The sequence below is a fragment of the Pelmatolapia mariae genome, linkage group LG18 (assembly GCF_036321145.2).
Source record: "Pelmatolapia mariae isolate MD_Pm_ZW linkage group LG18, Pm_UMD_F_2, whole genome shotgun sequence".
In the NCBI taxonomy this organism is placed as follows: Eukaryota; Metazoa; Chordata; class Actinopteri; order Cichliformes; family Cichlidae; genus Pelmatolapia; species Pelmatolapia mariae.
In genome coordinates this window covers 22,317,627-22,345,234 of record NC_086243.1, presented here as the reverse complement: position 1 = coordinate 22,345,234, position 27,608 = coordinate 22,317,627, and the positions used below count along the sequence as shown (strand labels likewise).

General features: G+C 39.5%; 1 protein-coding gene and 1 long non-coding RNA gene across 2 annotated transcripts; one reads left to right on the top strand and one right to left on the bottom strand.

The window, feature by feature from the left end:
- Nucleotides 1-22,710: 22,710 nt before the first annotated feature.
- On the bottom strand, nucleotides 22,711-26,426 carry LOC134616750 (uncharacterized). Its single transcript, XM_063461734.1, has 4 exons — nucleotides 26,306-26,426; nucleotides 26,156-26,203; nucleotides 25,441-25,553; nucleotides 22,711-24,259 (listed from the first exon to the last, which is right to left on the bottom strand). The coding sequence occupies exons 1-4, from the start codon at nucleotides 26,340-26,342 to the stop codon at nucleotides 24,134-24,136; spliced, it is 324 nt and encodes a 107-aa protein (XP_063317804.1). The 5' UTR covers nucleotides 26,343-26,426; the 3' UTR covers nucleotides 22,711-24,133.
- A 45-nt stretch (nucleotides 26,427-26,471) lies between these two features.
- On the top strand, nucleotides 26,472-27,293 carry LOC135932192 (uncharacterized). Its single transcript, XR_010573322.1, has 2 exons — nucleotides 26,472-26,753; nucleotides 27,100-27,293. It is a non-coding gene; the product is annotated as an uncharacterized LOC135932192 (long non-coding RNA).
- Nucleotides 27,294-27,608: the final 315 nt, after the last annotated feature.

Sequence of the window (27,608 nt, the reverse complement as noted above, 5' to 3'; positions counted from 1 at the left end):
GGCTAGAAACAGTGACCTGGTTTTTTAGTTTCCATTGGAAAACAATATTACTGTACCCCACTTTTGTCAAAGATTCTTTTGGTAAACATGGCGTAACACTTTCCAGTTGTTATGGGACCCAGCATGAGTCACTGGCTGCAATTGTGTGCAAACTTTTTCAAAATTCTACTGTTCTTTACAGCACTGTCGCCAGCTATTATTTATTTATTTACTTTTTTCAAAAATGACCTTTGACAAGAAAGACTAATTTCTGCTGTTCAATACTGGAGAAATTGAAACTTTTACGAATTATGCCAAATTGCAAAATGCTTAGCTATGTCTCTAATAAAACCTCTGTAACTTTGTTCAGCGTCAGGCAATGTTCATATGTTGATTCATGGTTTTCTTCCATTTTTGATCTAGTGCAGAATATTTTTAAGGGATTATCTGCTATAAAAAGCCACGATAGGAAAATCTCCTTCATATTTTTCTGTGTCTTATCCTCACTTACTCTGACACAAAGGCATCTTCTGTGATGCTTACACCTCTAATGGAGTCCCACAAGCGTCAGCTTTGTTTTTATACATTGATTAAAAAAAACCAAATGTAACAGTTTTTTTTTGTTTTAGAAATGTGGTGGGGTGGGGAGGTTCATTTCCTGAGGGGGATGTAAGCTGGCAACATAAACAGGGATATGTGGTCCAACTGGCCCAGGTGGGTGTTGGTAAGGCTCTGTAGTAGCTCTGTATAATGTTGGCGCAGACTTTATCCTTTTCCCACATGTAGCACAGTTTACATGCAGGTGGAATTTGGGGAACGCTGCTTTTAAGTCCACATGATTAAAAACGTCAGCTTTAATGTGTGCTGCTTCTTATTCAGCATTCTTATTCAGGTTGGAAGCTATATCTAGTGCCGTGGTCAGAATAGCTTTAATCTCGCGGGAAAGAAAAATCTCAAATACTCTAAGTCTGGAGAGCAGTGATTGTCCAAAGTTTTAGTATTATTTGCCCATTTTTCATTAATATAAAGGCAAAGACCCCCACCTTGTTGTTGTTTCTATGAGTTCTGGTTTCTGTCTTGACAACTGCATTGGGTTTTGCTGGGTAAATCCATAACTCTGCAGCAGTCCCCAGTGAGTCTATTATCGTCCAGCTGTAGCCTCAGCTCATCCATTTTGTTCATAATAGTCTGGTGTTTGTGAGGAAAAGGCTGGGCAGCATAGGTTTGTGCAGTGTTTTCTTTACCCTTTCTCACTCACCAGCTTGGCAGGCTCATTTTTGTTTCCTGCATCACTGCCTCTGCCTTCTATCCCAATTGATCCCAGGATCCTGACTTGGGAGATGACCTAAAATAGCGCTTGAGTAATACTTTTTGCCTAAATGCTCTGGCACTGCCTTGGTGTCTGTGATCATTAAGTTGTTCTTTCTTTTGTTCTTTTTTTTTCTTCTAGAAAACAAACAACAAAACCAAAAATGGGTAATGAATTACCAAAGGAGAATAACATGGGCTGCTGCCTGAGATGCTGCAAATGTGATAAAGTCTTGCCTCCATGCAAATCATTTGATGACTTACACCAAAATACTATTCATGGGCGATATGTACATGTGTTCAATGGAGGTGAATACTACAGACCAATTGGTTACGATGAATATGAGTGTGAATATTGCTTTAATGCGCCAATTAGATATCAAGAGGAAATGAGAAGAGAAGAGGAGAGGAAGAGAAGAGAGGAGGAGTGGAGAAGAGAAGAGGAGAGAAGAAGAGAGGAGGAGAGGAGAAGAGAAGAGGAGAGAAGAAGAGAGGAGGAGAGGAGAAGAGAAGAGGAAAGGAAGAGAAGAGAGGAGGAGAAGAGAAGAGAAGAGGAGCAACAGAAAGAAAAACTGAATCAAAGACTAAAAGAATCTCACCAACAAGCTAAAGAGCAGCTTGAGAAACAACTGAGTGGCCACATCTCAGATGAATGTGAGTCAAAGCGAGATGTTCTAATAGGGCATCTGGATGAGTTCGAAGCTAACTATGAATCAGGCAGTGACAGTGATGAGTTTCTTGAAATCCTCTCAGTGAAATGCAGTCTTCCACTTCCAAATCTCAGTCTGAGTCAGCTCACAGCTGATCAGCTCAGTGAGATCCTTTCTGTCCTGGACAAACTTCTGTTTGATGAGTGGATTAGTGCTCTCCCATCCATCAGCACTCTGCAGCACACTCAGGTGTTCATCACAGAGCTCTGTGCTCTGTCTCTGGAGATATCTGAAGAAGTTTCCCTACAAACCATCTCCAATCATATGCAGTCCCTTTTGGGATCCATCAGCCAGTCAGCATGTGGTGTTTTTGAGAGTTTCCTCTTGACTCAAGCCCTGTATCTGAACCTGATGCACTTTTTCCGTGACGGTAGCAGATCTGATAATGATGCTGTCCTTATAGCCAAACAATGGGCAGAATATGAGATTTCCACTGAGAACCTCTTTGTAATTGAATTCCTGAGCACCCTCACGGCATCACTGCAGAGTGCAGTTGGGACAGCCTCTGTGTTCACTTTAAAGATGGAAATCCAGTGTTTAAAGCTTCTCTTATCCACACTCACACATCAACATGGAAAAGAAGCCCACTCAGAATCCACTGAAATGCTCCTCAAACTTGTGCAAAGAAACCAATGGACTCCAATGGAAGCAGTCACTCTGCTTAAAGCACTGTCACAGAAATATGCAGATGATGATTCCATAACTGAAATCCTTACCTTGGTACAAGTGTATGACATACCACCAGACTGGATAGATGACAGTGGGCACTCTCTAATCCAGCTCCTTGAATCTGCTGCTCCTGAGAGATTTTGTCAGGATTTCCAAAAGACTCTAAGAGGAAAAGATGAGAGCAGTGTAACTGCAGTTTTAGCAGAAGTACAAATGTTGTGGGATTTGGATGACTCTGCCATTGATATGATAAAAAACATTAACACTGGTGTCCTGAAATATACAGAAAATGTACCAAAAGAAGAAACTTTTATGAAAGATTCATTTAAATGTGAATCTTTGAATGCAGACAACATACAGAAGTGTCTGTGTCAGCTCTGCAAAGCAGTGTTCAACATAAAAGGCTGGTGGCCCACAGTGAGGCAGATGGTGCGGTGGTGTGGACTGGTGCTGACTCAGAAAAGTGGAGTGGTACAACTGGTTGGTGTGGAAGAAGACCCATGTGTTACAGCCATGTTTGCAGCCATGCAAGTCTGCTTGGGAAACAAACTGGACATTGTGCTGAGCTCTGATGTTCACTCAGAGGAGCAAACAAAGGAGTGGTCTGACTTCTACAAGCACCTTAACATTTCACTCAACACAAACATGAAGAAGACTGATCCATCATTCCAGGATGTCTATGAAGCAGACATTGTTTATGGTACAATCAATGATTTTGTGTCTGATTACGTTCAACGTGGCATAGAGGCAATGGAAACAGGGAACCCTCAGATGAGTCGTGGATTCATCATTGAAAAACAAAGTCTCAGTGCTTTCCATGCTCTGGAACTTTCAAGACTTAAAGACCATGACTCCCTGGTGTTTGCTGCAGAGGTCCTGCAGAACCTCATGAGTAAATTTCACAGTGAAGATGTGGAACTGAGACACATGTTTATCAAGATCCTTTTTCAGGTCCTCCACAGTACCCTAAACAAAAATGCAACCACTGACAGTAAAATCATCACCATCTCAAAGAAAATCACAGGAAAGGAATTGCCTTCTAATGAGATATTTATTTTGACCTTTCTTGAAAATCTCTTGCAAGTGTTTGCTAGAGAAACAGAAGCTGTTAAAAACATGACAGATCCTGCAGGCAAATGGTGTTTGGAGAATTTATTTGCCTGTGTGGAACAATTTCAAGACTTAGACAAAGAAACCAAAGAAGTGTTCAAGATGGTTTCAAATCTTGGGGAACAAAGACTTTGGTCACCAGTAGAGGCCTTAAACCTTCTTAGAACATTAACTGACAACCACTATGATGACGGCTGTATTTCCATCATGAAGATTTTACATTTGATGGAAACATACCAGGTTTCCTCCAAGTGGAAAGATGAAAACAATAAATCTCTCCTTGAGCTCATAGATTCATGCACAACTCAGAATCTGATCCAGCATCTGGACAAGAGCCTTAAAGATGAGAAAACTAAAAGCATTGACAACCTTTTTTATGAAATACGGCAGATGAAAGAAATTGATGAACAAACACTGAGTAAATCATACAACATAGTAACTCATGTAACAAACATAATCAAAACTGGTGAAATTAAAAACCACACAGATATACAGCGAGCTAGGACTCTGAGTCACAGCATGGAGGTTGGGGATTTACAGCAAGTCCTTGCAGTCTTATGCAATGCTGTACACCTCCACAAAGCTGAAAGAAAGTGGTTTCCCAGGACAACTCAGATGATAAGCTGGTGCCTGTTGGCCTTGTCTGACACTGGGAAGCTCCTGGAGATGGGAACTGGAGAAGGGAAGTCTTGTGTCATAGCGATGTTTGCCGTGCTGCGTGTGCTTAGAGGTGAAAAGGTGGATGTGGTGTCCAGCTCCTCTGTGTTATGCCAAAGAGATGCTGAAGAATGGGCCAAATTTTACAAATACTTTGGCATTACAGTCGACACAAACACAAATAAAAATGAGGATAAAGATCGGAAAGAATGCTATCAGAAGGACGTGGTCTATGGAACCATTGAAGCCTTTGCTGCTGATCACCTTCGCCAAATATTTGAGATGAAGGATGTGAGGCCTGATCGTAACTTTCAGTGCATCATTATCGATGAAGTGGACTCACTGCTGCTAGATCAGGGAGTGCAGCTGACGTACCTGTCCAGCCCCATGGTGTCCATGCAGCACCTGAACATTATTCTTGCCATGATCTGGAGCCACGTAAACCAGTATGGCTTCCTATCTACAGGACACCAGACATTTGTACGAGGTCCTCCTGCTTCATTCTTCAAGGCCATCTATGACTCAATGAACACAGAAGGCAGTGAAATTAATGATCCAATGGACATTTTAGGTATTGCTGAAGAATCCAACATTGTGCCAAAAGGATTTACAGAAGATATCTACAAGAGTGAAAAACATGAACTTCTCAGTAAACTGAAAACAGTGAGTCAGGATGCTATGGTTGACTTTTTCAAAGAAATTGAGGACTATGTCCCTTATGGCTTTACTGTTTACACACTAGATGACAAGGGACTGCTCTGTCTTCAAAAGTGCAGTCCATACAATGACCGGGACATCCCAGAGCTTTCATTTCTTGTCTTGGAGGAAGGATTGTGTTGTCCTCTCTATAAGTCAGAAGAAGTTCTCATCAAGCCCATTGCAGAATTGGTCTCTGAGAGGATTCAGTACACCCCATGTGAAAACAATAAAGACAAAATCAGCATTCCTGGTTTCTTGAAGAATCTGGTGGAGAAGAAAGTCTCAGTGTGGGTTCAGAATGCCTTTCTGGCAATGTTACTGAAACAAGGACGAGAATATGTCGTAGAAAATGACAACGTCTGTCCAGTGGACTTCAAATCCACTGGTATTGTTGAACTGAATAAGAAGTGGGGTGATGGTCTGCAGCAGTTTGTGGAGATTAAACACCAAGTCAAACTGAGCACAATTTCAACAGTGACAAACTACATTTCCAACGTTTCTTTTTTTGAGAAATACCAGGGAAAAATATACGGAACAACAGGAACACTGGGGAGCAAAGCAGACATTCAGTTTTTGCAGGACCTGTATCCAAATCTCTCTGTGTGCAAAATGCCAACATGCAACAGGAAGAAGTTATTTGAGGTGAAAGGTACTCTGAAAAAAACAGCTGAAGAATGGAAATCTGAAATAAAACATGTGGTCATGGCTCAGATTTCCCCAAATTCATACAGAGAAGGAAGAGCAGCTTTGGTGATCTGTGAAACTATCAACAAAGCTAAAGAGATCTACGAAGAGCTGAAGAGCAGCATTCCAGGTGAAATCATTCTCTACTGCCGCAGTGACAGAGACAGTTTGAGTAAAATAGACAAGGAGCTGCATCGTGGTGATGTCATTGTTGCCACAAACCTTGCTGGGCGTGGCACAGACATTAAAGTGTCCAGAGAGGTGAACAATAATGGAGGGTTATTTGTGATCCTCTCCTTCCTTTCTGAGAACACAAGAGTGGAACTCCAGGCTTTTGGACGAACTGCACGCAAAGGTAAACCTGGATCTGCTCAGATAATCATTTCCACTGAACACCTGCAGCCATCTTTCAGCACAGTGTCCTCTCTGGAAGAAGCCAAGAGCACAAGAGACCAACTTGCAGCAGAAAAGATAAATCATATAATGAACGATGTTGCTGAGATGAAACTGCGGGAGGACCTGTTTACAGAATACTGTGAAACACTTCAACATATTTATAACACCACTGATGGAGACGAGGAAAGAGCTGTTGTTGCCATCATGAATGAGTTCTGGGGGATTTGGCTGCAAACTAAATCAGAGGAAATTGATCAGTTGAAGAGAAATGAATTGGAAGAAAGTTTGAAAGCTGATTTGTCAAAGGCAAAAAGTCAGGCTGAAAGTCAGACTTCACCAAGTTCCAGCATTTATCACTACATCAAGTTTGGAAATGTTGCACTGGATGAAAAAAAGTGGGATACCGCAGCCATAATGTTTGAAAAAGCCATGAAACAGGATGAAAGCTGGGCAGCTGTAGCTTTTTACAATCATGCATACTGCACTATACAACAAAAGAAAGCAGATTACCTCACTAAGGCCATAGACGAGCTAACAAAGGCACAGGAATCTTTGAAGTTTCTCAGTGAGGAACTAATAGTCTGTCTTCAGTTTGTAAAAATGCCCTCTGCAGACTCAGCCAACAGCAACCCAACCAGCCTGGAAAAACAGTTATCAACCAGGTCCACAATGTATAGTTACTTTGATAAAAACATTACTGAGGCCATCCAAAAATTAGAAGAAATAAGAGAGAAAGGCAGGGATGCAATGGCCCCCAAATCCCCGATGTTCTCACTAGTTTCAGATGCTGGTGAAGATCTCCAAGTTGAAGCTCACGCCCTCTACAGTCGAGGTCTGAAATATGTATTTGCTGTGGAAGAAAAGCCTCGTTTCTCATGGGAAGGTCTGCTGGTGTTCTTTCTTGGAGTTTTACAGATTGTTGGAGGAGCATTGCTCACTGTATTTACATTTGGAACATTTGCTCAAGTTGGAATGGGACTCATTATTGAGGGAATATCAGACTGCATCACTGGCATTGAGGCCATGGTGACAGGAGAATTCAGCTGGAAGTCATGGGCTATAGAAAAAGCCATTTCTATTGGAGTCTCTCTCATTGGGTTCGGAGTTGGAAAGCTGATATCAAAGGGCTTCAAATGTTGTAAATCCTTACTTAAATTTGGCAAACAGCTTAAGTCAATGCCAAAATTTCTCTCTAGACAAGCTAAAGATGGCCTCAGTGTTGTTTTAAAGGCAAATATGAAGAATGCAGTAAAACACACAGCTAAACAAATTGCACAAGAACTCATCACCTTTGGACTGGGAAAGGCTGAAGATGAAATAATTAAAAAAATATTAGAAGAAATCAAAAGCAAAGTGAAAGAGAGAACTGATCATGAAGTAAAATTAAAAATAGAAAAAGAGCCTTCATCTTCATTACTAGACCTCATTATTCTTTCACAACTTGAGGACAAAAAACAACTTCATGACCTCCTGAATGATGAGAAAAGAAAGGAAGAGCTGCTGGCCGTTTTCACAGAGTTAAGCAAAACTGCAATACAGCCATTCTATGCAGACCTCAGCTGGCAGAACAAACTGAATTCATCCCTCTACACCGTGATTAAAACAGCTAAATCACACACTGGAGGAACAGGAAAAGCAATTCTGACAGTTATACAAGGTGTCCACATGGTCACACTGACAGGAGAAGCCATCAGTGCAGTGCTCAGCCTGTCAGACAAGTTCTTTTCAAATTTTCATGAACAGCTGAAAATATTTAAAGAAAAGCAACAAAAATCAGAGACTGTGAATGTCAGTGATCTGTCTGCAGAAGACATTAAACTGCTGAAAGATTTCAAGCAGGATTTAGCCGGCACCATCAGTACTTTATTGGCTGATGCTTTGGTAGAAGTTTTCCACCAGAAGGTCTCCAGTCACATGTTTTCTATTGTTAAAGGCCAAGCAAATGGTGTTATTGGTAAATATGTGAGAAAGGGTTTAAAGAGTGACAGAACAGAGGAAAAGCTCAGAGCTGGACAGAACAACAGATACATTGCATACATGCCAAAACACCCAAAGTCTAACCTAAAAGTTGAAGGAGATGCAGGTCAACACTCACAATCACATGCTGAAAAGATCAAGAACTCCACGACTGCAGGCACCATCCTTGATATCAGAGTCCTGTCAGAAGCCACTGGCACTAAAGTTGTCATCCTAACAGAGGACAGCAATGGAAGACTTACCAAAATGCAGGAGCTGAGCCCAGACACTCAACATGCCAATCAAACTGTGACCCTGATCTACAGACCAAAGAGTGACCAATACCCCGATGGCCATTATGATGTGCACATCAATAACCAGACAGTGAGCATAGACAGCAAGGGCAAGAGTTGTCTGTTTTATGCTTTGGCACATGGAATGAAACCACAAGCCAGCAAAGAAGAGATCACTTTGGAAGCAAATCGTCTTCGATCTGTGGAGGCCGATGCTCTCCTCAGACACCCAGGCCAATGGGAGCCTTTCATCAAGCGGAAAGAATTAACTGAAACAATCAGGGGAGGGGACTGGTACATGTTAGAGGGAGCTGGAGCCAAAAAAACCATAAAAGAAAGCAAAAAGTTACGCCAGGAAGAAGTTGGAAAAGTAAAAAAATACAAAGATTGGCAAACATATGCAAAAGAAAATAAAGGAACTGGAAAGTTCATCAATGCAGATCACCAGCCACCAGTCAGTTGCATATTGAAGGCCAGAAAATTGAACCAGAATACCAGATTAGCAGAAGCCATGCTTGAAGTGGCAACAAACTCATCTACTGGGAACATTTCTGATGTGCACAAATATCATGGCCGTGAACTTCCAACAGTTTATGTGCCTGCAGAAGTACATCGTGAATTTCCCAGTACAAAATCACCAGCCTTCAGAGACCTTTTGACTAAAACCATAAGTAATGATGATGTTGTGGGTACTTTCAAGCTGACGATCATTGGTTCAATGCCAAGATTCTGGTTGGATAGTAGCAGGAACTTCAAAAACTTTCAGAATACAAATATAAGCAAAAGCAGACTTAAAGATTTTGAAAACAGTTTTCCACACCACAGTGAAAAGATGGTAAATGAATGGTTTGACCAGTTTAAAAACAAAGGTGTTATGACAGATGACCATCTAACTACTATTAATAATTGGATCGCTAACCAGGGCTACAAAGATCAAAATGATCCACACAGGAAAGAAGTTGCCAACCTCCTCTGATGAAAAGGTAACATCAAATTTTACATCATATTATATGTGATTCATAATGAAAGGGATGGGAGGTACCTGCATGCATTGTGGTAAGCATCTGACCAGATTGGATTTCTGTTTTCTTTTCAGTTTGCGAGAGAAGAGAATGTGACTCTTACAAGCAAATCAAGTACAGTGAAAACCTGGAGATGTTCCACCTGCCTAATCATCATTATCAGATATCTCTGTGCCTTAGGACTTTCTTTTTTTCTGTGATAAGCACAAAAATTAAGTTGAAATTAAACCAAACTGCTTGTTTAGCCATTATAGCTTAATGTAGATTGCAAACTTAAGACAGGTTTTGTTTTTTGTTTTGTTTTTGTTGCGCACAAGGAGCACACTAAAATGATGCAACAAAGTATTTCTTGTAGTACATTACTAATCACTCTTGAAGCCTTCTAAATCATCCACAGAGTACTTGAGTGCCCTCCAGTGTTCAAGAGACAAACTACACATGTGTCATATTAAGATTAACCAGCTTGATTTTCTTTTTTGTTGGTTGGAGCACAAGGTGACTGCTGGAGTGATTGTGCAGAGATTGACTGTGAAAGGAGCTCTGGAGATAAAGAAACTGCTTGAGATAAATCACAGTAGCTACAGAAAAAAAACCCTGCATGTAGTTCTCTGTCAGCAGCATCCCATTCGTTATCTTGCAAACGGTGTATAATTTTTGTTTAATTCAGTGTAACTATGAAGGTGGTGGTGAGGGGGGTTAACAGTGAAATTATAAAATATATTATCTCTATGGAAATGTTTTTACACAATAGTGGACAATAAAACTGCAGGGAAATGTACCAATATGATATTACATACTTTAAAAGTTTATCTAAATGTATGTAAAACATATTGGTGAAAACGACCTATAAACATAATTGGCCACTGTTATGAGCATTCTGAAATAAATAGAATTACACACAAGCTGGTTGTCTTTGTGAGTTTTTAATTTGCCTTTGCAAAGGGGTCAGAACAACAATACAAATTTAACCACAGGTTCCCTTCCAGTGTGATACTCAGCCTTTCAGCTTTTCCCTCTTCACTGGGGTGGGATCTTTTGGTCATGTCAGTGCTAAATCAGCTGTCGTCCCCATTCAGTCGGTCAGATACTGGGTGTAACCCAGTTCCTAAAATCATCTCAAAAACAAAAAAGAAGAAAAAGTAGAACATTTTATGTTCACTGTTCCTATTCTTACTGTCCTTGTTTAATGAAAGTGAAATGAGATCAATATATTTATTTAAACAAAAAAGGGACACAGATTTATATAATTATTTTGTTTGAACAAGGGTTAAGTTTCTCCGAGGGTTGATGAGCTCTGATGAGAGCCTATTGTTTTATTCCAATCCTCGCGTGTCAGCCAATCAGTGAAGCTCTAGGCAGCTCTTGTCCCTCCTTAGAACCAGCTCCCAAGTTTTCAGTCTCTTGCTTCTACAGCCGAACAGAGCGGGCGGGCTAAAACTTGTTATCGAGGGCAGAGCGAAACCAGAGGGTTTACTAAGCTGTGGCGTCACGTAAACGCTGAGCATCCCACTCGACAGCGGTTTTTATATGGGACGAATCCAAAGACCAGGTCAGCGGTTCCAGATCCCAGAGTATTCCAGTGTTCACTGGATGGCGAGCCAACCCAAGATCCTAGGAGACGATATACATACACACGCACACTCATTTGCACATTGATGGACTACAATCCTCTACTGTACAAGTAGTGCGGTAGGACAGATGATCACACACACACAATCCTCACTGGATGGACTCTATTGCAATACACCCGTTTGTCATGGGCCCCACCGGTACCATTTGGACTTAAAAAAGACTAATTGTTTACTTGTGCACAATTTTATTTTATTCTATTTTTTTGCTACTTCGGGGGAAATCTTTATACTTGAAGTTCTGTTAAAACCTGTTGTAACCCTGTGTTGTTTACAAAATTCTTTTAAAAGGCTTAACATCACTAAAGTACTTTTAAGCCACACAACGGTGTTTTGTCTGGTTTCTCTGTCATTCATGTACCAGAGCTCTAAGAGTCATTCTTAATCTTCTGATACTAGCCCAAATTACTCATTACCTTGGTTATTATCCATTGGTACTGTATATAAACCCACGTAAGTGCTACATGGGTCTTACAGACCGTCAGCCTGACTCCTCATGAGAACGCACTAAACAAACACAGGTATTTTATCTTCTAAACATGACTCAGTTTCTTTTGATCATTAAAAGCTTAAGCACGAAAATAGCAATATACATTTAGCTTTTCCTACCTCTATGCACCTAGGGGCAATTTATGTCTCAGTTCAGTCATGAATCCAGCTCACCTGATTCATCACTGATCCCAACTGACACTGGCATCAGATAGGGTGGCACTGCATGTTCTTTCTTTAGTGCTGCTGTTTTCAATCTGTTAATTAGAGTCGTCAAACATGGGATAGACAACATCCACAACAAGTTAATATAGCTGTGAATGTGGCCAATTACAGCATCAATGATAAAATAACAGTTTTTTATTTTCTGAATGTTTCAGTCAACCACTCACCCAGAGGATTTTCAATCCCAGAAAATTCCTTCACCTCATTTGATAATGTCTGTAGTCCTTCCATGCCCTGGTAACTGACCCGTCCGGAGCTGTATCATTTTGAAATATACGTACAACAGGCCAAACCAAACCTTGATCACACCAATCCTTTTTCTGCCAAGAGCATATCCAACGCCATCCTATTCTGGACTGTCACAAGTGACTTTAACGTCGACTGTACTGATAGTCCTGTTATTGCATTCCCTGGTCAAGTTAGCCAATCTCTGCACATTGTAATGAACATAATCAACATGGTCAATCATTTTATCGGGTGTTATTTTGAAATACTATAGATTCAAACCCCCAATAGCTATGGAGTTTGCTAAATTATATTTATCTAGAACTCCTCTGTCTACAAATTTTGGAGAATTTTGTGTAGGATTAAAATTGTCAAAGTGGACCGTCTATTTCAACTTTCTGGACAGCTGTATTTTGTCTATGACCTATATCTGTTACTAGCTGTCCCAAGCGGACATCTGTGTAAGTACCTGACCAGGTACTGTGCAGAAAATTTAACAGTTTCTAACAACTCTGCCCCTGGTGTCAAGATTTTAGGAATTTAATCATAAGTGACATTTATGGTGTTGTCACCCCTTACCTTTCCAACTTTTGTTGAGATTCCTCTGTCAGACATGTGCAATTACCTTCCTTTGGCATGAAAACTGGTGGTTTGGTCAAGTTGGGTTCTATAGGAAATGAGCTCAGGACAGAACAGTTATCAGTCATGTGTTTCATACAAAATTTACACACATTTAATTTCATATTAATCCTCTGAGTGTAATGGTACATTATAATTTGAATTTATCAAAGTTAAACACAATGGGTTTTCTTTCTTTTTTTTGCTTTTGTTCTTTTGCAGTACCACATCCTAACATATGCCCCTGCTGGTTGTATTCTACTTTTTAATGATTGACTATTTTAAGGGGAAAAACCTTAGTCACGTGGACAGGTGTTTGCTCTTACATAACTCTATTTTGGACATGACAAATCTACCATACCCTTTGTTATACAAAAATATTCCTCTGGTTTTGGCTAGTTTCCTCTATAAAATTTTATTAGCTTCTCTACAATTGCCTGCGATACTGAATGGTAAGATGTTGCAGAAATGAGTGATGTCAAAAGTTTCTCCACGTCTTACAGTGGAATTTGTTGTCTGATCTGATGGTTCTTGGTACTTCATATCTCGGTACCAGTTCATTTCTCAGCCATTTTATTACTGGGTTTACGTCTTTTCTCTGCAGGGTGTTGCTTCTTCTTATTTGGTGAATTTGTCCACCATCACAAGAAGATTTCCATGTTCTTTGTTGTCTTTTGTTAGCTCCTCATGTCTGTAGAATCCATTTTAATATCCTTAAAAGAAGCATTCAGTGTTGGAAACTTCCCTTTTTGAACACTGGTACGGCTGCTTTGGGTTTTATTTATTACAGATGTTGCATTCCCTCACACAGTTTTCCACCATCTCTTCCATGTGTGGGTGTCACTTACAGGCCTTCCATGTTCTTCTGAGTCTGTTTTTTGCTCTCATGTGTAGGACAATGTGGTTGTTTTAACAATAGTTGACAACATTTTGTTGGAGCAACTTGACCTCCCATCATGTGCTCTCCAGTCCATTATTCCATGTTGTCTCTTTCTCCATGCATTCATTGATCTTGTAGGCTCCTTCCTTATTTTGCATTGTTTTGATGTCATTTCTGTCAAATAGTGGTAGTGTGCCTCCTCTGTTAGAGCATTCATTTGTCCTTTCCTATCTAGTTGCCAGGTCTGCTGCTTCATTTCCTTTTGTCAACCATGTTTAGTTCCTTTGATGTCCTTATATTTCATCACTGCCACTTCCCTGGGCAGCTTGTATCAGTTCTTCCAATCGTTCTTTGTTTACTGGAGTATTGGTTGTAGAAAACTCCATTTCCATTGTGATCCACATGACATGCATTGCTGAGTCAATATAGATGTTTTACTCCTTCTTCCTCCTGAAAGTTGTGCTTTTGGTGAGAGACAAAATTTCTGCCACCTGAGCTAAGGCAGATTGCATGATGTTTCCTTGTACCGATTTTTTCATGTGTCTTTTCATCGCGGCTCTGTCTCACCTTAGCAAGTTTTCTCAAGATCTGGATGTTCCAGTGGCTCAGTTTGTGGCTCACCTATGCCTGTTTGGTCTCAAAACTCCACTCCTTCTTTCTGAGCCCAAGTCAGTTCAGCTGTAGAGTGTCTGTTGGCAATGGTTAAAATGTTCAATGATGAAATTATTGTTCCACCATCAGCCATTAAGCACATCTTCTCACCTTCGATTGTACAGATTTCAATTGGCTCTGTCATAGGTGTTGAAATCGGACCTGCACATACTCCAGGGCCCCATCAGTATGGGTTTTGGTCTAGATCTCGGGGACCACCTCTCCATCTTGGTTGGGGCATTTGTCGGTAGTTTGGTGCTCTCCTATTGTCATAGTCTGGAATCCGTTGTTGTGGTCCAAATATTGGTCTATGGGCCCTCATCTGTTGCGGATGTTGGTTTGGGCATTCATTCCTCCAATGTCCTCTCGTTCCACAGGTGAAGCAAATGACTCTGTCCATTTGAGGCCTCCTTTGTTGTCTTTCATGCACCTCTGGCTAGGATTTCCCTCTAAAGCGTTCTCTTCCAGCATTCCACATTGGTGCAGATCTTGGGCCTGGACCTTGTTGTTGTCGTCGTAGCTGTGGTTCATGCTCAGGCTGTGTTTGTGTAGCCAATGCAGCAGCCACAGCTTGTTATATTTCTGCTTTTAAGTCGACAAACACAGCCACTATTTGTTTGACTCTAACTTTGTTGTTGTTGGCCTCTGAACCCTTTTCTTCCTTCTGATGCTTAAGCAGCCTTTTGGTTCGTTGTTTCATCTTCCTCTTTGCTTTCTCTGTGTCTCCTGACATGATGTTGCAAGTGCTCTCTCCACGATGAATCCGTCATAACACTCAATCCAACCACTCCACCAAGAGACCCTTGCACAGATCTTGGCAAATCTATAGATCTCACACTGTTTTCTGCACAAGTGTATGGTTGTCTCACTTCTATCATGCCACATTCCTGTGTGATGTTCCCAGAGCTTGGCTACTCATGCTAGATATTCAGTCAAGGACTCATTGACTTCCAACTTCAATCCTTTAAGTGCCCTTAGATCTTTAAACCCTGGGTACTGGGTTCTCATATGTTCCCACAGGGCATTTCTTAAGGGATCAAAGCGATCATTATCACGGGTTTCAGATCCAATCCCAATTTCTTCCAAGAGCCTCCGTGCCCTGTGTACTCCTTCTGTTCAAAAAAGCAAGGCAGGAATGTCTCCAATAGCAAGTGTCTCTCCTGCTGTGTTGTTTTAAAAAGTCGAAATCCATGCTGGTGCTCCAGTAGATAAAGGTGGTAACGTTTTCACCAGTTCTTCTATATCTTTGAAAAAAACTGGTTCTCCTGTTGTTGTCATGTGAACTGGCATAGCAAGTTATTGTGTCCTCTTCTTCCATTCATGGCATCATTGCAGCATTCATCAAGCCAGTCTTTGTTTTTTTATTGGTTTGGTCAGTTTTGATTTTTCCTTGGACTGATGACGTCTCTCAGTTTTCTTGGCATGTTTCTTACTGAGAGCCGCAGTCTCCTCCTCTTGGTCGTTGTCAGTGTTTTCTTTTTGATTCTCAGAATCTGAGTCACTCATCCTCTTCTTTCTTCCAGTTGCTGTTCTCCTCCTGGAATCTCCTGATTTGTTATTGGAGGAATCAGTGTGGAATGTCTTTGTAGCTCGTCTGTTGGAAGGAAGGGGTTTTGGAAGGGATTATGGGAAGAGGAGGAGGAATCTCCTTCAGACCAGGGCCCCAGCTTGTCTGTGGCTGCATCCTCTCTGGTAGCCATGTCAAAACAATCTCTCGATAGCTTCTCCTTCACACTCTGTTCACCAGCAGCCTGTTGTTTTTCTCTCTCTGCATCAGGTTTTCCTTCAGGTGCGACGTCCATTATCACGGAATTCAAGTTCACTGGATGACCGATGTCCCCAGGTGTGCTATCAGATTTAGGCAAACTCAAACAGTCAGGTAGTTTAGGGTGGAGTTTAAGCGCAGTAGAAGCTCCAGGTATTGTAGTTGGCAGCTCAGTTCTTTGTGATGATGTTTGTAATTTTTGGTCTTCACCTTGTAACTTGTAGTCTGGATTTTGGATTCTTGCTCGTCTTCCTTTAATATCCAGTAGCACATATCTATGGTTCAATTCAATTCAATTCAATTTTATTTATATAACGCCAAATCACAACAGCAGTCGCCTCAAGGCGCTTTATATTGTACAGTAGATCGTACAATAATAGATACAGAGGAAAACCCAACAATCATATGACCCCCTATGAGCAAGCACTTTGGCGACAGTGGGAAGGAAAAACTCCCTTTTAACAAGAAGAAACCTCCAGCAGAACCAGGCTCAGGGAGGGGCGGCCATCTGCTGCGACCGGTTGGGGTGAGAGAAAGAAGACAGGATAAAGACATGCTGTGGAAGAGAGACAGGGATTAATAACAGATATGATTCAATGCAGAGAGGTCTATTAACACATAGTGAGTGAGAAAGGTGACTGGAAAGGAAAAACTCTAAGGGAGGATTCAGGGTCACCTGGTCCAGCCCTAACTATATGCTTTAGCAAAAAGGAAAGTTTTAAGCCTAATCTTAAAAGTAGAGATAGTGTCTGTCTCCCGAATCCAAACTGGAAGCTGGTTCCATAGAAGAGGGGCCTGAAAACTAAAGGCTCTCCCTCTCATTCTACTTTTAAATACTCTAGGAACAACAAGTAAGCCTGCAGTGCGAGAGCGAAGTGCTCTAATAGGGTAATATCGTACTACAAGGTCACTAAGATAAGATGGGGCCTGATTATTTAAGACCTTGTATGTGAGGAGCAGGATTTTGAATTCAATTCTGGATTTAACAGGAAGCCAATGAAGGGAAGCCAATACAGGAGAAATATGCTCTCTCCTTCTAGTCCCTGTCAGTACTCTTGCTGCAGCATTTTGGATTAACTGAAGGCTTTTCAGGGAGTTTTTAGGACATCCTGATAATAATGAAATACAGTATTCCAGCCTGGAAGTAATGAAGGCATGAACTAGTTTTTCAGCATCACTCTGAGACAGGATATTTCTAATTTTAGAGATGTTGCGCAAATGGAAGAAAGCAGTCTTACATATTTGTTTAATATGTGCATTGAGGGACATGTCTTGGTCAAAAATGACTCCAAGGTATCAGTTCACAGTGTTACTGGAGGCCAAGGTAATGCCATCCAGAGTAAGAATCTGGTTAGATACCATATTTCTAAGATTTTCAGGGCCGAGTACAATAACCTCAGTTTTATCTGGATTAAGAAGCAGAAAGTTAGCGGCCATCCAGGTCTTCATGTCTTTAAGACATTCCTGCAGTTTAACTAATTGGTGTGTTATCTGGCTTCATGGACAGATAGAGCTGGGTATCATCAGCATAGCAGTGAAAATGTATGCTATGTCTTCTAATGATACTGCCTAAGGGAAGCATGGATAATGTAAACAGAATTGGTCCTAGCACTGAACCCTGTGGAACACCATAACTGACCTTAGTGTGTGAAGAGGACTCTCCATTTACATGCACAAATTGGAGTCTATTAGATAGATATGATACAAACCACTGCAGCGCAGTACCTGAAATACCTACAGCGTGCTCTAATCGCGCTAATAGAATATTATGCTCAACAGTATCGGACGGGGGGGGGGGGTGGTTAGCAGGAGGAGAGAAGCTGCAGAGAGGCGTGTAAGACTGCAACTCTGCTTCCTGGTCCCAACTCTGGATAGTCATATTTTGGGGGGTTTAATAAATTTGTCCATATTTCTAGAAATGAGAGCTGCTCCATCCAAAGTGGGATGGATGCCGTCTCTCCTAACAATACCAGGTTTCCTCCAGAAGGTTTGCCAATTATCTATGAAGCCCACATCGTTTCTGGGACACCACTCAGACAGCCAGCAATTTAAGGAGAACATGCGGCTAAACATGTCACTCCTGGTCTGATTGGGGAGGGGACCAGAGAAAACTACAGAGTCCGACATTGTTTTGGCAAAGTTACACACCGATTCAATATTGATTTTAGTGACCTCCGATTGGCGTAACCGGGTGTCATTACTGCCAACGTGAATGGTGGTTCACGATGGTTGTCATCATGTGCTCTTGTTTTTTTGTCCATTTCCTTCCTTCCTTCTTCCATTCTGAGTGTGCGTACTCATATTCGTCATTAGCTTGTTTCTCTATTTGGAATATGGTTGCACTCCTGGGTAGTGGCCCCCCAAGACAAGACGATACATGTTGGAGTCAAATTGTTAAATGTTGTCATTGTGTTACTTAAATTTGTAAGTCTTAGTTCAAGCAGCATGATAAAAGACATTCCTTTGTCTCTGACCACCTCTCCAGCCTGTTGGACGGTGGGGGAGGCTGTAGTGTTTTATTATAGGGACATCTATGTGAGGGTTCTGTTTTCTTGTTGAGTAAGCTTCCTGCTTTTATGATCCTTTTGTGAGCAGGAGGTCATACAAATGCACCCCCAAACACAAACACTCACATGCACCTACACACACACACACACACACACACACATTCTCGCATATGCATACACACACATATACACATACATGCTTACATGTGCACACACAGACACAGATAGTGCCTTATCTTTTGTAACCATAGGGGGGTTTTACAATGGGAGATGCTTGTGTGTATTGTAACTATTTTCAATAAAAGGCGGCAAGCGGAGGCCAGAGTCGAGTTCGTCTGTGGTTGGATTCAGAGTGCTTCCTGAGACAGACCTCCCTTGCTAGCAAGTAAAAACCGGTTGAAGATGTTCGTCTTGTTTCCTTGCTTGTCGTTAACGGGAATAAGTTTCTAAACCAGCGGGGCCTGTGGAAGCGCAGACCCAACAATATATAGCCTTCCTTTTTCCACTGACCCCATCTCTTGTTCAATTTCTTCTCCCTTGTAGATCTTGCTTTCTTATCTTCTATATCATCCAGCATCCGGTCGTTAACATATTTCTCTAATTGACCCAAATTCTCTATTCCCGGTGAAATTGCAATGTCTGCCATCACGCTTTTATTGAAATTTTCTTTGTTATTGTTTAATTTATGTTAAAGTTTCTATCCCTTTTCCTGTTTAATGTTTTACTTTTGGTTTATCTGTTTTTGTTTTCTTCTAGGAATAAGGACTCACTTACTCCCAGGTCTAATTACTATTACGTTTTTCTTTTATTGTTTGGGATCAAAAATAAATTCAACTTTACTTATTACTAAGGTTTAGATGATCAACCTCTATTTTTGAAACGATCAGTACAATGCTTTTCTTTTTCCAAAAATGCAGAAATTTAATTTAAACAAAAATAATTCAGAAATAAAACTGCAAACTTAATTATTCTAATTTGAAATAAGCAAAATCATAGCTGTTCAATCCAGCCGGTAAATGATTCAAAAACACACACACTGTACTAAATTAATAAGATGAGATACAAATCATCTACAACTCCAGGAATCAACTCAAAAAGAATCTGTATCAATACTTGATTTGAAATTAATCAAACACAACAAGACTCAATTTAACAATCAATTCAACAGTAATTATATCAAAATCAAAACAAAAACAAAACAACGTGGGGATGAATTTAGGAATTGACTCACGCAATTAACTACATAAAACAGATAATGAATGAAAATCATTCTGCATAAACAGAATAGCAGTTAATTTAAGAATGTTAACGGTTATTAATCTGACCAAAAATATATTTTAAGATCAAACCCTAGATCTAATGCAAAGCAGAACAACTAACCACAGGATCATTAACTTGTCATCAACTGATAACAGAAATTAACCTCAAGATCAACTGCAAAGAACAGAAACGAATAGCAGCTACCTCAAAATTATTAGCTGATAGCTAGATTAAAAGATCATGATACAAGAACAGATTTAAACGGCAGTGAACCCTAAGAGTGTTTAACCATCATCATCAGTTGATGATGTTTAAGCTGTTTGTTTATCAATGACAAAGTGTCATCTAGCAAGAAAACATCCAAACTTGTGATTTAAAAATTCTGCATTGTCAATACTTGATGTTATGAGAGGGTCTAACCACTAGGTGGCTACCTATTGCCAGCAGACAACAAATTTCACTCCGTGAAGTCTTCAAGTAACAGAAAAATATATTATACTAATTCTAAAAAAAAGGTAAAGGGACTTTTATTTCTTTTTCTCAAGACCAAGTGCAAAAATCAGAAACAAATAAATTAATCCCAAAGTGTTAGCTGATAACGTGATTAAAGATCAAGATATAAGATGCATAAACAAACAGCAGTTAGTCCTAAGAGTGTCGACTGTTACCAATCGATAAGAGAATCCAGTCACAAAATAAAATGCAGAAATCAGAAACAGCTAGCAGCTAACCTTACAAGTGCAAACTAATAACTTAATTAAAGATCCAAATGCAAGCTCATGAACAAATAGCAGTTGACCCTAGGAGTGTTTTTAACTTTTATCCACTGATAAGAGAAACCAGTCTTAAGATCAAATGGAAAGATCATAAACAAATATAATTGATTCCATAGCTGTCAGTTGATTACTGACTGATGACAAAATCAATTAAATCAATCAATATCCTTAACACAGACACAAAAATAAACCTGTTAACCTTGTAGCTGTTTCCTGGTATCAGAGATCAATTTAAGGGGAACCAATTAGCAGTTAACTCTATAACTGTTAACTGATCACAACTGATGGCATGATCAATTTATAAGATCAAAGTGCAGAGACAAATATATACAAATACCACCTAATTCTTTAGTTGTTTACCGATATCAGAAATCAGCTCAAAGGGAACTCAAAAACAAAACTAATTAGCAGTTAACTCTACAGCTGTTAACTGATCACAACTGATAACAAAATTAATAGGAGAATCTGAATGCAAAAATGAACATAAAACAAATACCAGTTAGATCTGATTACTACAAACTGACAACAGAACAAAATTCTTTTATAGGTATTAACTGATGACACCGATAACAAAATCAATTACAATAATCCAAATGCAGAAATTAAGACAAACAATTGATTCTATAGGTTTTAACTGATAAGAACTGATAACAAACCAATAAGAGGGTCAAAAATGCTAAATAAACATAAGACAAATACAAGTTGATGCTATAGCTATCAACTGATCAGAAAACAACTTAAAGGGAATTCAAAATACAAAGCCAATTAGCAGGTACCTCTATAGGCTTTTAACGGATGACAGCGTAGAACAAATCAATAAGGGAATCAGAATGCAGAATGAACATAAGAAATACCAGTCAATTCTATAGCTATTGACTGCCATGAGAAATCAGTTTAAAGGAAACTCAAAACATAAATTTCGATTTAGTATAGGAAAATCGTGTTATATTAAATGAGCTAATGCAGGGAAATTATTAAGTGTAAGTGTAAGAAGCTAAAACTTATAATATTGGATCATAAGCTGGAGAGCCCATGACTGGCTGCAGAGGTGGGCTTTGTTAAATAGGCCTCATAAAAGCCCAAACACATAACACCTGTAACACCTGCACTTGAGTAAATTCACTTTGATTGTGCAATATATTCTTTATGCTATTTTATGCAATGTTGTTTCATTATGACCTGAAAAACGTGTTCTGATGCTTGAAATATTTCTGTTATCATAAAAATTTGCTCAAAACTACAGTGACTTCCTGTTTTCATCCATTAGGTGTTGCAGGTTACTAGGGGCATAAACTGCAGTAAATATCAGTACTATTTGGGGTTTATTTTGTTTGTTTTTTTTACACAACAACAGACTATAAAACAGCCAGTGTCAAATGATTTGAAATCTTATAACATATATATGATGGTAACTTATTGAGTGTAAGTGAATGCAACTCAATTATTCCCCACTAGATGGCAGTGCATCATGGATACAAACATGTAGACGAGATAAAGGAAACTGCGGCACTTGTGTGACTTTATGCTAGGCTCTCAACACAAGCAGGAGCACCCTGGATGTTGCTTTGCTGTATTATAAAATAGCTATTACAGATATATAAGCATAATTACATTATTCATAAACTTACTAAAAATCAACCCATGAACTCACTAGTGTATGTATAAGACATCGAATAAATGGATATATATCTTGAATAGTATTGTCTTTAACTGAAGAAGCTGTATAATGAATATTTACCTGTTCGAATAGGCATGAATATGGTAAAACTTAAACAATAACTGATTTTTATTACAGTAATGCAATGCCTATTAGCTTAACGATACTCTTTGTTTATAGGCACTTTATAAAAACTCATCTCTTTCCTATATAAAAAAGCACACTTAAAGTATTGCTATTAAAAAAAATAAAATACAATTGGCAACTAAAAAGGTGAAAATAAAAGGAAGGCAAAAGGGTACATAGGTGCATGAGTTAACCACCTCTTCTTGATCAAATGTACTGCAATTCACACTTCTGGCCAGGATTTAGCATTAAACTGCTACAGATCAGTTTAACTCCAACCACTAAACCCACAGAGCAGAAATCTTTCCTATTATATTTCAATTTTGACATACGTTTAAGCAAGCAGAACAAAAACACATTTGTAGTAATTTAGAAATCTGCACCAATTCTTGGAAATAAGAGACTTGGTGTAGCAATGAATGAGACATTTATAGTTTACGCTTTTAATTCAAGAATGCAGTTCCCAAAGATAAGACAAATTCCAATGGATGATACAGTGAAGAAAGAAAAAAACCACTACCAGTAATGTGACTGTATTATGACAAAAGACAAGGACACTTTGTAACTTCAAAGATACAGGAGGAAAGTTAAAGGAGAACAGGTTTCGTAAAATGTAACCAATATAAATGGCATGATTAGGTTTGAAACTGAACAGGTCACCATGCATTACTATTTCCAAACATAGAAAGAGTTTCCTATTATCTTGGTTGTTTAAGCTGTCAAATCAATGCTTTTATTGAAGGGATAAATCTACTCAGAAAAAAATATTCACTAAAAGGTGTTATATGTGTTTTAACAGGGATTACCACATTACTTTAAAAACGCTTGAACAATATGAAAATTTCCTAAAAAGGACTGATATCCAACACGTTTTGAAATATTACTTGGTTTTCTGGCGCTCTATCGTGTGCCCTTTGTGTTGAGTAATAGATAAGATGCAGATAATTAACAGGTAACTTAAAAATTTAACAGGCAAGTGGCAGAAAATAAGGCTAAATAAATCCTCAAATTTCACTTAGCATCCAAGACTGCATTAAATTGTCATCTTCAGGTTACCAATATAAACTGGCCAGATTCAGCAATCATATCCTTTAATACTGATTTTTTTTCGTCCAATGCCAGTTTAAATTCATCTGAAACCTATTAAACAGGCTTTTTTTGGCAAAGACTTTCTACATAAAGTGAGATGAGATCAATATTGGTCATATGCATTTGGTAAATATGAGCCTACTGTTTAAAAGGTCAGTAAACCCATTTACCAACACCTGTAGATCACTAATTACAGTTAGATTTTCAGGCTCTTACACAGAGTTAAAAAAAACCAAACAAACAGAATCTATTGGTCAGTTCAGTGGAGAGACTGAGCATGGTCAAAGAAAGAAACCACTGAAATAATTTTATTTAAAATTTACAAGATAAAGCACTGGCCTTGGCATACGACTCGACACTTGTGTTTTTCCAAGGTGCACTTGGTGGATTTTCGATTTCTTTGAACAGAGGGATTGCTGAATTCTGATCTTAAGCTGGGTTTTTCATATTTATTAAACAGAGTATTACTGATGTCATCCAACTTCCAGCAAGAACGCTACCAGTATTTCCCCAAATTATTTTACTACTACTTCAAATTTTAGAGACTTCACAATCATCTCACTACCTTAAGACGCTTATTTGCCTGTTCTCATTTGTCTCAAATACATCTACACAAGATGTATTTGAGACAAATTCTTTCTACAATAATTAATCAATGTTTCTGAATGATAATGACAGCACCTTTGATCAAACTGTTAAATGTGGATGGAAAGGATGAGGAAGAAAAATGAATAGTAACACTCAATTTAAACCCTCAGCATTTCAGAAGCTCCACTTCAAAGATAAGAGTGGAATTTGCAGGGATTTTGGGTGGATATCCTCTGCTGCCATATGCGTAGTCCGGAGAGCAGGTCAGCTTGGCCACCTGGCCCAGGCTCATCTGTGGAGGAGATGAAGACCAAGTTAGATAGGTGAGTGAAATGAACAAAGTTTACTTTGTTTTAAAAGCCCTCCCAGTGATTGATACAGCTTTGAAGAGGTGTTAAAAAAAGAAAAAAAAAAAAAAAGATAAAAGTCCAGCTGAGGCTGAGAACTCCTGGTTTTAATAATGTCCTATCACACAAGTGAATATAGTTCATTAGACGTTTCATGCTGGCTTAAGAGAGTGAAGCCATATGAGACAGCAACAAACAACAACAAATACTAGGCCTGAAGGCCCCAGGTGAAAGTTGCCTGTATTTTCTGTTACTGTAACGTGCAGCATGAACAGTTTCACTGTGTGTGCAGCAGCTGCAGTTTGCATGACTGATTGCTCTGCACTGCCTGCTTGCACCTTGCACTTTTTAGTGCTTTACTATTGTGCAGCAAGTAGTGGGCGAGTGTTTGCGGAAAAGGCAGTGTCTTTCTTGCAAATTTCAGGCAACAGCAGCAAGTTGCTGGCAACCAAACCAAAGTGGGGTTTTTTTTTCTGTGTAGAAGATTGTGTTTGTATTTTGAAATATTTAAACCTATACACCTCATAACCACAGTAGTATTTTGGCCTTTGTGCACTTCATGACTAAGTTAATAAGAAACATGAAATAAAAAGCAAAAAACAACCAATCCTAATTACGGTCTTCGACATACCTTTATGATACAGTTTTACCTCATAATCTAGCCAAGCAATGAAATCTCTGGTATTTTTGGCATACCATTACTTTATTAAAAATAAAATCCTTTTGAAATGAAAATGTAAAGTAAAATAAATATGCAACTATTAAATAAAAATCTATATGATAAAGCATAAGCTCTAAAAAGCAGTACTGAAATAACAGAATTAAAATGGCTTGCTAGCAAACATCAGATAAAATGGCTCAGAGTGTAAAATGTAGATAATGGACGGCCTGGTTTCTGCTCATATTTGCAGCCTCTGATAATAAAAGGCAGCAACATCTTAACAGATTCATTTGTGACTTACAATAATCTTACACATAAACACTAAAGTAAGCCACAGTGATATTTTTGTTTTGTTATTTTTGAGGGGAAAATGACTCGGAGCTATTGCCAAAACGAAGCCAACGAACGTATCTTCATGTGTTTAACATAACATTGATCAGTGTGCCCCTTCAAAGCTCCACTTACCTGAGCTACACCTTCATCCCAACCACGGATGACTTCACCTGCTCCCAGTTTGAACTGGAAGGGTGATCCCCGGTCCCTGGAGGAGTCGAACATCTTGCCGTTTGTCAGGGTGCCTGTCGGAAAGCAGCCCCAAATTAATAAAGTCAAAGCCTGATAGCCTCTGCGAAGCCAAACGGTACAAATTAAAAGATTCGAGTGACTGTACTGTGGTATTCACACACAAGGTGACTGGGTAAAAATGTACTGCTGAGGGCACACGGTGCTGCTTAGTTTGAGCAGGAATTGTTCGACATCTTGGGACGCCGGAAGCTGCCGTCAGGATGCGGCTAGAATAACTCACATTAGCACAAATCCTTAGAATAAAGACACACGTTACCCTAACAATAGTTTGCCGTTTCTCGCATTTTATTTATTGCAGGTATTACGTGGCAATCTTAAAGGTGGGCAAGAATTAGAGAGAGGGTGTCTTTAGAGCCAAGCTATCCGCCCCCTCATTTCCAGGCGCTAAGCTATGCTACGCTAAATTAAGATAAGCTAAGCTAAGCAGTGCTAGCTACAGAATTAGCTTGCTGCCACCAATCATATTCTCATTTAACTGTCCGCAGGTCCACGAAATGAGAAATGATGCTTATTACAAACCCAGTTTATACTAATACATATTTATTTTTTCACCTCGAAGTAAATGAATAAATGGTCAAAAAGAGGCGAGGCTTACCGACATAGTGCACTGAAACTGTCGATCCTTGCTTCGGAAAAGTCTTTCCTGAAGAAAGAAAACGAAGGTTGATATACACCCAAAGGTAAATATAGTTTTAAAGGGACGGAATAATTGGAACTAAAGAAGGGAGGACAATAAAAGCTTTACCGTCTCCTGGTCTGAGGGTTTCGACGTCTACTCCCATTGTTCTTTCAGCACAGTACTCCCTCTGTCTATCTTCCTGGTACTCTCTCTGATTGTGAGCTCGTTCAATGAAGCCGTCGAGTATAGGGCTTTGGAGCGTGATGTCACGGGAGGTGGGCCACGCCCCCTTTCGCCATGACAGTAGGCCAGACAGCGGATACAGCTTCAGCTATGGTTCGTACGTGTTGTGTTGTCAGTTACAACGTTAGATCACACGATCGTGAAGGCAAGAAGCTGGATAATGGGCTCTCTTTTCATCATTTTCCATCCTGGAGGCAACGTGAGGGATCCCATTTATCCGATATTACTAAACAAAGACGTCAGGCTTGCATTGCAGCGGTGAGACGAGCGGATATCGAGTGCTCTGCAATCCCCAGCTTTTTGTTGGTTTGCTCTCCGCATTTTCTTTCCGGTGAGTTCTAAATTAATACATATCACTCTTAAAAGGCTTTTAGTGTTATTTTCAATGCGCTGAGGTCATAGATAATGAGATAAAACATGCTAATGTGTGATGCTGCAGAACCACGTCATGTCGACTGAGTAGCTTATGATTTAGCATTATTGCAGGCAAACCAGCATATGAAATGAATGTAACAAATCCAGACTGGGCACCAACACTGCACATGGGCCTCTAAAAACATACTAAATTGCTATCATTGTACACTAATCCGCACATAACTTCCAGATGAATCACACACCTGTCATTGGAATATTGGTGTACATTTATCTTATGTGTATGCACTAATTTTATCTTACAGGCTTTTGTTATGCAGCTGCAGAGTATGAAGGTGTGCTGCGTGCAGAAGTGATCGATGAAGATCTGACAGAAGACCAACAACAAAATCACAATGTCATGGAGGCAGTGGACAGCAGTTGTGTTGGACAAGTGGAGGTTGAGGTACCAGTTGCAAATGTGGGCAGAAATAAACACAACACTGCTTGATAAGATTAAGGTTTGCTGTGTTTTGGTGAATATGTACCCCAGTGTGGTTGTCAAACCAGCGCCAAATGAAACTTGCTCTTGTTGAGTATTCATAAAGCTGTTGTGTTGCATGTGTAGTTCATTGTAAATAATTGTACTTTGTGTGAAGTAGTTTCAATAAAACAGAAAAGAATAGTATATTTGTTTGTTTGTTTTTTATTCTTGATCTGTTCACATGTACTTAGCAAGTACATAAAAATGAAATGCAAACTATTTACATGGCAACACACAGCTGGCATCAATCTTGAACCACAAAATGAAACATTACAGGCTATTTAGAGCAGC

What these genes read in the sequence shown, in the direction of transcription:
- LOC134616750 (XM_063461734.1), bottom strand. Translation starts at nt 26,342, where the DNA reads ATGGGAGTAGACGTCGAAACCCTCAGACCAGGAGACG. An exon ending in AACCCTCAGACCAGGAGACG is followed by an intron (nt 26,204 to 26,305) that starts GTAAAGCTTTTA and finishes TTCTTTCTTCAG; the next exon opens with GAAAGACTTTTCCGAAGCAA. An exon ending in AGTTTCAGTGCACTATGTCG is followed by an intron (nt 25,554 to 26,155) that starts GTAAGCCTCGCC and finishes GCTTTCCGACAG; the next exon opens with GCACCCTGACAAACGGCAAG.